The sequence below is a fragment of the Athene cunicularia genome (genome assembly GCF_003259725.1).
Source record: "Athene cunicularia isolate RWA chromosome 4 unlocalized genomic scaffold, athCun1 chr4_part2, whole genome shotgun sequence".
NCBI lineage: Eukaryota > Metazoa > Chordata > Aves > Strigiformes > Strigidae > Athene > Athene cunicularia.
Window position 1 is genome coordinate 16,003,483 of NW_020799099.1, and position 12,299 is coordinate 16,015,781.

The following is a 12,299-nucleotide window of genomic DNA, read 5'->3' on the forward strand; positions in this document are numbered from 1 at the left end:
TCCACTTATTCGTTTCCAGAAAACTTATTTTGACTGGTGTGCAGAAAATTGTGGAGGATTAAAGTGGGGTTATAAAAAGAATGAATGAGTGTTTGCATAAAAGCAAAGTACTGAGGTGACATATGTCATTGCAGTCAAGGTGATTTACATTGCAGTATACTCAGATGCAAATTATGTGCAGTATAACTCCACCAAAGTGAATGGCTTGCTTATGTGTAACTGAAGACTGAATTTGGCTCATTGTGGATCTGATTATTTTCTCACTGAAGCCACTGAACTTTTTTTCTTGCAGTTACTCAGTGGGAGTGTATAGATGCCTGGCCAGTCATTTGGTTGTCAAGACTCTTTTGAAAAATAAAAAAAAAAACAAACCTCACTGCCTTTACTAAATGCTAAAAACCTGTATGTCATTAAGGCTAAGTCCACACTTCCATTGTGAGTGGTGTCTATGGGGAAGTCTACATAGACATATTGTGAAGCTCTGCATTATGTCTATCTTATTTGTTTTACTTCTAAGGAAATTCATGCACACAACTTTCAGTCTCTGAGTTAGATACCTAAAGTAGCTTGAAATTTATGTTGCATATTACTAGACACAGATTTGCCAACGACTCTAGCCCCTGTATCTCCTGTATTCTGTTTTTGTATCTTAACTCTGGCATCAATGTTACTTTCAAGCTTCCTTAGAAAAGTTGCAGCACATAAAGAAGTCTTAAAAAGTGACTAAAGCCTTTTGCAGTAGTTGAAACATGTTAGGAGGCCCTTATCCTATTGTAAATCATTTCAAATGTCATCACCTTCTCATCCAGGGTAACAAATAATTGATATTAATGGGAATGGCTGTGCAAGGGTAGTGTAAGATTATATAGGATCAGTCAAAAATATCCTTGCCAAATCCAGCTCAGTCCTTTCAGATGGCAAGCACCCATTCCTATGTCTCCTGGTGCCAAATTCTTAGGGGCTCTGAGATTTGCAGCTCTCCCATAGAAGCAAATGAGAACTTACAGTGCTTGGCACTGAGCTGTGAACTTGCACAGAATTTGGCCGGCTGATTTAGGAAGTTGACAAGAATTTGTAAGAAAGACCTGGGCTGCCTGTCCGGGTTTTTTTTAGAATTTAGTGATAATCATCAAGCAGTCTAGAAGCTTCATAACAATTTAGTTACTTTGCCTTGTGCCTCCTACTCTAGCTCATGTGTCAGTGGAGAATAAGATGCCTTAGTCCATCAGCACTGAAAAGTGCAATCTTAAACTTACCCTCATAGTCTGAACAAGACCACTGCTGAGTGTATGTGGCTTTCACTTGCAGGAACAGATATAAAATTTGTGTCTTTGTTGAAATTGCTCTTCAGGCCCCTTCTGCAGACTTTCCTAAGGCAAAAGGCAGTAGCTGCAAAAGTCTAACCTTTGCAGGAACTAAGGATCAGCTATTAAAATCTGAATATGCTGCCGGAAAGGAACCTGTTAGTGTGAATAAGCAGACATTAATTTGCAATGGTTATTTTAGGTTTTCATATCTAGATAAACTAAATTTCTCAGTATTTTTAAAGTTCTTGATATGTTTCTGTTATTATGTTACAATACAGTGGACATCAATATATTAAAGCCATGTGTTAGAGAATTTTTTTTCCAAGTACTTTGTATTGAGCGGGTTCCAGATTCCTGACAACAGGATGTATTGCTGCCCTGGCAAATGGAGATTCTTTTAAAGCTTAAAACAGAAGATTTGCAAACCTTTCTTTTCACATAGGAAAACAATTATAAAAGTTAAATATTTCTTGTTCCATGTAGGTAATAGGAAAGTGTGTTCAAGCAGCACTGTTTGGGTGTTTTACTCTGCTTAAAAACATATACAAGTGTTTTAATGACTTTTAATTACTTTTTTGCTTGCTTTTAAATTATTCTTTGGAAAAAAAAAAAAAATAGTGGTAGATCGATATTTTGCCTCATTCCATAATGAAAATGTCTTTTGTCTTTCCAAACATTTAAAGGAGAATTGTAGTATATAGAGCCAGCTTTGTGGACCAGCAGTTTTGGCTTTAGAACTTAACTTTTTTTGTACATCTGCATTTCTGTATGAAAATCAGTGTTACGTCTCCACTCTAGGAACTGTATTTATTAATAAAATATTGATGCAAAACCTGCAGAGATTGAAAAACATAGGGCAAGCCCTTTAGTCAACTTAAGACACCAACTCATGTTTTCCTAAAATGTTTTTTAAAAAATATTTTTGGAAGACTTTTGCTATGAATTAGCTATTTAGTCATCATCTATGTGATTTCTTTAATTGTGCAAGAACCTGCAGTATTCACCTATGTAAAACCCTGGTTTCCCATAGAAGCCAAGCAGCTAGAACAACACTGGGAGTTAAAAATCACATGGTTTTTACTCTTGTTTTTTGGAGGCATGGTGTCTCCCAGATGCACCATAGGTTTTGTGTAGATGATAATTGTAGCAAGCAGAACAATTTATATCCTTATTCAATTCTGGTAATGGTGTCTTTTGTTAATATATTTTGCCAACAGAGGATTGCCACTCTGACTGTCACGGTAATTCCTATTGCATGACTTACTGTGTGTTGAGCTTCTCCTTTGTGTTGTAGCATGTTCATAATTCTGCTAGTGCAGGGCATGCCTTCATTGGATGTTGACCTGCTTCATCATCACATGTATTTATTTATTTGCTTGGTGTTCCCATAACAGAGAACCCATTGTTGAAAGCCATTCAACAATGAGACCAATTCTGCTCCTGCTGAATTAATGGCAAAACTTCAGTTCACTTAAGCAAGAGATCAGGAAAAAACAGAACTTGGTATTTCTTGAGGTACACATCTAGGCAGATAGCTGCTTTGGAATTTTTGATGTATGTCCCCATCTCTGTGTGTCTATGTGGGAATCGAGTGAAAACACGAAGCAGGATTTGAATACCAAACAATTTTCTATTATCAACCTTATTTTCAGGGCTGAAATTCGGTTCTTTCAAATTGGCTTGTGAAGAAACTTTGTTTGGGAGTTTAGATGCAAATGAATTATTTTCTGAAAAAAGGCCTGTCTCAGTTAACTATAAGTAAAGCTAAGTAGATAGCCCAAGTATGAGGAATTCTCTTGTCCTATCTTATCAGATCTCAAAAATAACGATAAATTTTCCAACACCTCTCCCCAAAATGTGGACTGAACACTCCAATGCTTTTACTCCAGCCAATTTTGGTGGGAGGTTTAGTCACGTCAGGCCAGACACAATTTCTGAGAATCCTGACACCAGCCAGGAGATGCTTATAGTATTGCAAAGTCAGCCTTCTCTTAAAGCTGCAGACTTGGTATAAACAAATTAATTTATTATTCTTTTTGTTTCAAGTCCTTCTCTGCAATATTGCTGTTAGTTTGTTTTCTCATCTCTACAAATGCTTTCTTTATATTAATGGAGGGGATTTTTAAATGTAGGAGGTTTTTTAGAAGCATCCCCACTGTGCACCATCCAGACCACTATTTGATACATATGTGTCCACAGCCTGAGGTAGAAATGGAAGAAATGCAACTTATTCCATGGCAATTTTACAAAACACTGTGTATCCCCAAATGCACTTAGCATCTTCTAGCTGAATCCTCTTTACAATCAGCTGGAGATTTCTCCTGACCATGGATTGTTTTGGATCAGGATGTGAGGGCTGGAAAATGTGGCTGAGGTGAGTTTTGGTGTCCCTGCCATTATGAGTAGCTTTGCCATTTCATCAGTGGGAGCAGCAGGGCTTTATTATAAAATATGATCTCTACTGTTATTTTAACATAGTTTTTTGTGGTACCCTTCTGGTGATTGAGAATTGTCACAGGCTAACTTGTCTATAACTGGTCTTGGTTTCCCTTGTGTTAAGATTCTAACCCATTTTGTTATCGGAGCTGCATTAACAATCAGCCTGTGTTTACATGGCAAGTCCTGCAGGAATTTATTTAAAAGCTGAGAGGTTTGTATCTTTCTGTTTAGGGGCCACCAGGACCACCGGGACCCCAAGGGCTGCAGGGGCCAAAGGTGATCTTCTGTATTTTACCCATTGTATCTTAAGGGTTGTGGTGTCTTTTGGTTTTTTAACTGGTGTGCACACAGGTACACGGAGCAATCCTGTACAGCGTATTTGTAATTTTACTGAACATGGCATGTTTCAAACTTTGTGTGCTAGCCTTTTGAAATGTAGCTTTCCAGAATGTGTGCTTTGCTTAGTTGCTACACACAGATCCAAAGCCGAGAACCAGCACAACTAGTATTGAAACAGGGCAGAAGCATCTCCCCCATGGCTTTGCACTGAGGCCGTTCCCTAGGACGTTGCAAAGTAGCCACACAACCAGACAGTGGCTCCTAGGCACCACTTCTGGCTGAGTGGAAATGGGGTAGGTAGAACTGTGTGCAAGGCACCACTGGCCACGGTATGAGTGCATGTGAATGCCGCTTTTATATTACAGGGGTGCCCACCCAAATAAGCACAGTCTTTTCTAATGTCAGTAAAAATTAAAACATGCACATGCGGGCAGGAGCCTGGCTGCAAACCCAAGCCTGCTAATCCCACCTGGCTGGTGCTGTGTGTAGTACCAGAACTGTTAGTGAGCAGCCCACACAGAGACAATGAATACCATATGCTGCACTGTACTATAAAATTTAAATAATGAATTTGCCTATGCTTTAAAAAAAAACCCAAGTTTTGCAGTTAGTGGACCCTCCTTAAATTGGTTTTAAATTAGTTGAGATAATTCTCCTATTTCTTAAGTACTAAATAGATCGTATCTTCTATTAGTGACTCTAAACTCTTTCAAGAGTAAATACATGTTTCTTCAATAACTAGACATTTCAATTTTAGGCTTCATCCAAGGTATTATATGGAAATACAACACATTATATATGTTAATTTTTTCGAGAAATTGTGAGAAACGAGGTTCATTCTTCTGCGTGAAAATTGATAATGGAATACACAGTTAAGTGTGCAGAAATGGCTTTCTGCATTAGGATCTACCCAGCATATCTGCAGCCTGGAGTTGAAGTGTTGACGAGGTTGTGTTCCTTCATATGGGTGAGCGTGCTCAATCAAAAATAATGACTCAAAGCAGAATTCAACCTTACAGGAGTTTGTTCCCAATATTATAGTCTCTACCCATCAGTGTAACTTGCTCCCTTGGAGAATGCTATTCAGGAATCAGTCACAGGGCAATGTTGGGAATGTGAACTCCTTTACTGGATAATTTATATTAACCAGGGAAAGAAAACATGAAGTCTTTGTCTACCCTACATTTATCAAGAGACATGATTCTATATTTATTCCAGTAACTGATAAAGTTTTCACTGGATTGGGGTCTTTTCACCAGGCTTCACCAGGCTTATCTTTATTACTCTTTTTTTGTTTCTTTTTATGCACTTGTTTGGCCTTTGGTTGTAATGACCTAATCAGCAGGGCTATTTATTCAGTATCTTGCATATATGTATAATATATATGCTGTTCATTTTGACACAATATTCTCTGGCTTTGCTGTTGTTAATTATGGCAGTTTCTCTGCCTCTTTCCTCTAATGTCTGGGACAATTGGGATAATCCAATGCCATCTTATCTTTTTGCAGGGTGAGCCAGGATCCCCAGGAACCCCAGGAGTTGATGGGGAGCAGGTACGTTATGCATAAATCATGTTGTGAAGATCATGTGAGCAACCATAGCTTATTTCAGGAGATTATATCGGTGATCCCAAGTTGTATCTTAGATTTCATAATCTAAATAATAATATAATGAGAGTAATTAATAAAGATCATTATTGTGTTGCTGCATACTCTGCAGTATAATAATGGCTGCATTTCTACATCTTAATAACAAAGGTCTCAATCCATAGAAATCTTACTCTGCTTATTAGGATTGAAACTAGATTCTGTTGAGGTGTCTGGTTTTTTACACATGACTTGCTGAATAAGTACATATTTTAGGGTCCTAAAGGCTCAAAAGGAGATACAGGTGATCCTGGAATGCCTGGAGAAAAGGGAGGAATTGGACTGCCTGGCCTGCCAGTGAGTATGAAAAATTAACTTATTTTAGCTTTTTTTTTTTTTTTCTCTCTTCCACTATCAGGATTTTCTAACAGTGCTGATAAATTGCAAATGAGGCAGAAAGCACTGGGGAGGAAAATTCTGAGATTGTTCTGCAGCCGATCTAGGATGAAGTGTAAGATTGTCAGAACTTTTCATTCCACTTACACTCAAACAAAATACTGCTTTGGGAAGAGACAGATTAGTTGGCATGCTGATCAGATTTGTGCCTCTCTTGTAATGTATAGCACAACTTGGGCAAGTGTAGCTTGTAGGAGAAAGGAGCTGTGTTTTGAACACATATCAGGAATTTCAGATTACTTAGATTGAAGAGGAAGAGGAAATACATCAGTATTTATTGGATGCATTCTTCCTCTTCCGTATCAAGGTACAAATGAAATTTCTCAGTAAAAATAGAAACAATTCCAAAAATGTACCCATAGTATATTATATCATGAATGGAGCGTCAACTTAAGGACGTGTTACAAATATTATGCCACAATTGATAGCCAAGAATATAAAAGCATACCTTTACATTTGTTAAAAGTTATTAATAAAGTAACAGCAAAACTTAAAAAAATTAATTCCATTATACATGTGCTGTATTATTCTTTTTTAAAATATGTAATTATTTGCAAATAAATATAATTTCTGAATTGATTGTAAGTGCTGTCTTGTAATGATTTTGTAGGGAGCCAATGGTATGAAAGGCGAAAAAGGAGATGTTGGTTTGCCTGGTGCCCAGGGTCCTTCAGTAAGTCTCAGTGTGGAGCTGCAGTGACCATAATAATCCAGCAATGGTTCCTAGCTTTTGATTCTGAACAATACTTCATATTCACGGATAATCTTTCCTGGCATCCTTGATGATTCCTACACTTGAATTTTCAAAATATTTTTTCCTATTTGACTCTTTGCCCTTTTGAGAATGAATGGACTTCTGGTCATAAAGCTAAATACTGTTTAAGAAATTCTAAGGATGTAATCCTGTTCTGTTCTCTCACTATGAACCACAGTCCTTCTCCCTTCAGTGAAAGTCTTCTGGTTCTGTAATGAATCAAAAGATAAATACTTTGCAAGATAAAATGGAGAGATAAGACTGATGGGAAAAAAACCCCAAAAACTAAACCTAAAAACAAACCAAAGAAAAAATCTCTCTTGACACCTTGTATTCTGGGGATCTCAGAAAGTCCAGTGAGAAGCAGACTAGACTGACTTCAGTGATGCCAGGAATAGCGACATGTGACTCAGGATAGAGACTAGTTTTACAAGACCAGTCATTCTTCTGATTTTTTAAGTGTTGTAAAGGCATTACAAAACAACAACAACAACAAAACCCACAAAAAAAAAAAAACAACAAACACAGACAAACCCAAAACAAACAAAAAACCTGTCCACACAATACCTTTATGATATGAGTGATTACCATTTTCAGAGCATAGTAAGTTAGGAAACCTCAGAGCAGAAGTTAACTGCCACTACCTTGTCAGTGGTGTCATGGCCTGCGTATTTGGAGACATAGCTCTGAGGAGTCAAAGGGGTTACCCTCTGCCATTGCAGGACACACTAAGCACCCTGTATCTCCAGGTCTCTTCCTCTGAAATGAAAATTAATTTGTTACAAACTAATTCACTAACTCGTTCATCTTGTTCTCTTGCTCTCACTTGAAACAAGTCTTTCAGTTTTCAGGAGGTTTCACAGATGGTGGAATCTGTATCTTAGGTTTCAAAGCTCATTTTGTTGCAACCATTGCCATCACCAACAGCTAGTGTAGCAGAGAGGTTGCTCTTAAATCTGGAGACCTGATTTAGCATCCCTGCTGCCACCTTGCAGGTTATGATAACAGCCCTTTGAGATTAAACCCAGGAACAGAGATGACATTAAACTGTAAATACCATCATGAAATTCTCTTCCATGGATTTGTTAGGAACACAGGAAACCAGTAGAGAATATGCATGCACTAAATGCTGAGCAACCTGATTACCTATTTTAATGACTTTAGGGAGTTCTTGGTACAAGTGGGCTAAATGAAATAAAAGGGGAGACAAAGAGAAATTTTGAAAATATGCCAAACCCTAGCTTGAATATAGTATCTTTTCCATTCATCACTATTGGGGGAGGAATAAAATCACACATCATCTTCTTCTGTTTCTGTAGATAACGTAGTACAGAGACAACTAAGGAGCACATACCATAAAATATTAAAAAGTTCAAGCATCCCTGATCAGTACTGTTTGTTTTAGAGATTTATTTTTTTTCCTATAACATGTTAAAGTGTATCTTAGACCCTAGGAGTAAGAATCAGGGGAGAGGAATGCAGCTATATCCACAGGCAGATCTACACTTCAGGTACCCTGTCTTTCAAATCAAAATAATTCCCATTCCTAAAAACCCTTTCTAGATATGCTGTCAATGTGCACCATTGCATTGCTATGTTTGTAAGTGCTTGCGAACAGAAGGGTCAGTCTAACTTAGGGTATTTGAGAGGGAGTTCTTTACTCTGCATGATTTAATGCCATTGTTTTTTGTCTGTAGATGATAGGACCACCTGGACCACCAGGGCCACATGGTCCTCCAGGCCCTATGGTAAGCTTAGGAGGAGGAGCGGGGCTAGAAAGGGTTTAAGCCCTCTTGTCATTTTAAAGCCTGTTTAATGCAAGTGCTATGAGTGTATGTGACCATTAGAGAGGGACCTAATTTAGAACCTTTTCTGCATGTCTTAAAATTCATAGGAAGTAGAGAAACAAATTGCACCACCTATGTTAGTGTTAACATACTACTGGTCTGGTTCATTTTCTGAATCAGGTGTTTACAGTTGCTTTATTGGCAGCTGCATTTAATTTGTGAGGAAAAAAAATACAGGTGCAACTTGCACCCCTACAAAACAACAAAATCTTAAAAATATGTGGCATATTTTCCTAATGAAAAATGGTATCTTTATTTTCAGGGACCTCATGGACTGCCTGGCCCAAAGGTAAATGGCTGTCTTAAATAGTCACGTTCTTGATGTCTGTGAAGTGTCACACTATGTTCTTTAATGCATGCAGCTATGTTTTGTCTTATGCTTCATTTAATAAATGTTTCTTATATTCTTAAACCTTAAAGCAGATTTTAATATTAACATACAGCTTAAAAGCTTTTGAAATTTTCTGTGATTGTTCCTGAGTAGTATTTAACCTGAGCATTGGCTGAATCATTTTTTTTTAATTAATATTTGTAATGTGGCACTAAATTATTTAGTTTCCTGTTTATGGGCAAGTTACTCAACATTGCACTTGCAATTGGAATTACTTTTGAACATAGAAGCGTGTTATACATTCAGGAAATAAAGAAAAAGTCAGATAAATTCTTCTTCATTTATGCTGTCTTGCATCTCCCACTTCTTCCAGTTTGAATGGCCTTTCACCTTCTTAGGTGCCATGTACCAGTTTCTTCACGCATTATGCGAGTTCCCCATCACAAACTCATGTGTGTATTTTTGTTTTCCAACCTGGAATCCCCAATCAGGCAGGTCTTCAATACTATCTGAACGTTTTCCACAGCACAGCACATGAAGATACACTGTAGTGTTCTCTAAGCCCCCAAAAACAGGTCCGGAGGAGGGAAGGGGGTTTTGACAGAATTGGAATATTTTATTTTGTGCTTTAATTCAGTAATCACCAGTAAACTAAAATTCAGTGTGACACTATAGCATAGCATTCATTAGGGCCAGTGGTGTTGTCAGGTATGATCATTTTAATCAGTATGGATCCCTACTCACATGCACCTTTCTGGAAAAATAAGAGACGGGATTTTTTTGTTTAATTTTTTGGGGTTTGTTTTTTTTATGGTGTGAGACAGAAAATCACAGGTTTGACTCCTCATGAGACTGTTTGTGTTACCTTGGTGCAAGAAGCCTGAGTCATAAATCACTTTTTGAAGTCAAGTCTGTTCCATCTTAGCACCAGTCCTGCCTTACCTCAGGCTTTTGGCCTGAGACTCAGGCTTTTGTGAGATTTCTCAGGTCTGTTTCCAAAACCTCAGCGTTTTCAGTGCTACTGCTCTGAAAGTCACATCAAGTCAAATAGAGAAAGAATAAAGAAATGGCTATTTAGGGGTGCAAAGCAGGCAAATGATGTCTGGAGTTACTTAAAGCAGCTGACTAGATTCTATTGAGGTTTTGTTTTTTTTTTTAATATAGTAGTATGATATAAGGTAACATAATACATCAAAGGGAAGCCTAGGAACAGGCCATGGGGAGCAGCCTGGATGAAATACTCATGTATTTCTGTTTCTCAAAAGAGGCAGATGTGGTCAGTACTCTTTTTGACTGGGCAGCTCTCAAGATGAGGTAGTTTTTCATGATGCGAGAATGATTTACTGGCAACTCCAAACCCACCATTATCCTCTTAATGATGTTTAATGTAATAGCCTATGCATAATTTAACAATCACAAGACAAGTGCCATTTCTTATGTTGTTTAAACTTCTCTGTATGAACACTGAAGCTATGGACTTCCCAAAGAGCTTACTATTGTATAACCTATACTGCTTCTTTTAATTTGTTACTGTTTAATTATGTATGCTTAAAGGTTTAAAGTATCTTTATGTAAGATTTTTCTGCAAATTCCAGTTTGCCATAAGAAAAAATATTGCTTCCTTACAAAATTTACTTTTCAAGAGATCCCACTGTAGAAACCTGCGGTTTTGAAGCTTATTTTTCTAAAAGTTTTATTTCCGTTTGAATTATCTGCATAGGGTCGTTTATGAGATTTGAGGAAATTCCAAAAACCCCTGAAATTCATGCTCAATTCAAACCATCTATCTATAGTGATAATCATTAGGAAAAGATTCAAAAGAATCTGTAGCTTATAAGTTTCCTGTAGTTCTTTTCACACAGATTTTAAATCTCCAGCAGACACCCTCCCAAGTGTTTTTGCCCAGTACTATACTAGTATATAAATTGCCAGTAAGCTAAGAAGTTTGAATTTGTGTCCTTGTTTCAAACTGGAATTTGCAGACATTTCTGAGACTGGCTTCTTCTATCCCATCTTAAACACCCTTTATAGCACCAAAAATTTGGCATTTATACTTTTACGTTTAGGGTGAACCAGGGTTAAATGGTCTTAAAGGATTGAAGGGTGAACCAGGTCAAAAGGGTGACAGAGGGCCCCTTGGTCTTCCAGTAAGTAAAAAACCCAACTATTCAATCTCAGTGCAAATCACAAACTTCTCTTTCTACTCCTGATGAACAACTCTGGTTTACTCAACAGCATATATAGAATACACCAAGTTAGAGCAGAGCATCAGTCTTGTTTTGTTTTACCCCAAGTCTTTCCTATCATCCAAAGTAACATCCTGTAACACCCTGTGCTGTCAGGGTTTTTTTGTTATGTGTCAGTTGAAAGTGTTCAGTGTCACAAGGAGGCCATCACCCCATTACATTAGTCATTTAAGTGTTTATGGTGTTTGCATTAGAAAAGGAATCTTCGCTTTAACCCATCTCTTCAGTTTTTCTTCCTCTGTTTGCACTTCTGCAGTTAAAATTGAGAGGTCTAACTGAGGAAAGTTAAAAATTGATTTAGGGAATATTTTTTTGTTGTTGTTATTCATTAGAGGATGGTGGATTGTTACTTTTGCCTTGAAAATTTCCCTTCTCAGTGTTTGGCATAAATTTTGTCTTGAAAAGAAATGAAGCAGCTTAAAAATAAATTTTCACGTGGAAATATTACAGTTCTTAAAATTCAGTTTGACTTTTTTGTGCTTACTTTGTGTGTTTGAAAGCACTGTGAAAAGATAGTTTTATTTTTTTCTCACAAAAAGTGTTAAATTTTATATATATATGTGAGGATTACTCCGTGTGATTACATTGTTAATCGTAAAATGGAGGAAAAAAGACTTAGTTGACAGAAAGGAACACAAACCTCTGTGATTAATATTTTCAAGAATTATGTGCAGGGCCTCCTGACAAGGTCAGCTTCTCTGAGAATTTTAACTTAGTTTAAAAAAAGATAATTTTCAATTTGGTTGTTACAACTATGTAAAGAGGGAGCTTTGGAGGTCTGATCCAACTCTCTGAAAATGGCTAAAAGAAAAGTTTTGGTTCTGCCGGATTTTTTTTTCTAACCCAGAGCAAAATACGCAATTAATTTCTCAAATTTATATAGAACTTGTCTTGCTCCTGCTTACTGCTTTCCCTAAACGTCATTCTAAGGAGCAAAGTCCAATTCTTTGACTTTCTAAAAATGGCTTATTTTCACCATTAATTAGTTTTTTTG

The 12,299-nt window shown here is 37.2% G+C and overlaps 1 protein-coding gene across 2 annotated transcripts in view; it reads left to right on the forward strand.

The window, feature by feature from the left end:
- The window catches only part of COL25A1 (collagen type XXV alpha 1 chain), a 152,697-nt gene that overhangs the window by 116,178 nt on the left and 24,220 nt on the right, over positions 1–12,299 (forward strand). For both annotated transcript variants that reach the window (XM_026848061.1, XM_026848062.1), the window contains exons 22-28: positions 2,525–2,548; positions 3,978–4,022; positions 5,594–5,638; positions 5,948–6,028; positions 6,738–6,800; positions 8,579–8,629; positions 8,991–9,017. In XM_026848061.1, coding sequence (XP_026703862.1) covers positions 2,525–2,548; positions 3,978–4,022; positions 5,594–5,638; positions 5,948–6,028; positions 6,738–6,800; positions 8,579–8,629; positions 8,991–9,017 — 336 coding nt within the window. The remainder of the gene's footprint in view (positions 1–2,524; positions 2,549–3,977; positions 4,023–5,593; positions 5,639–5,947; positions 6,029–6,737; positions 6,801–8,578; positions 8,630–8,990; positions 9,018–12,299) is intronic.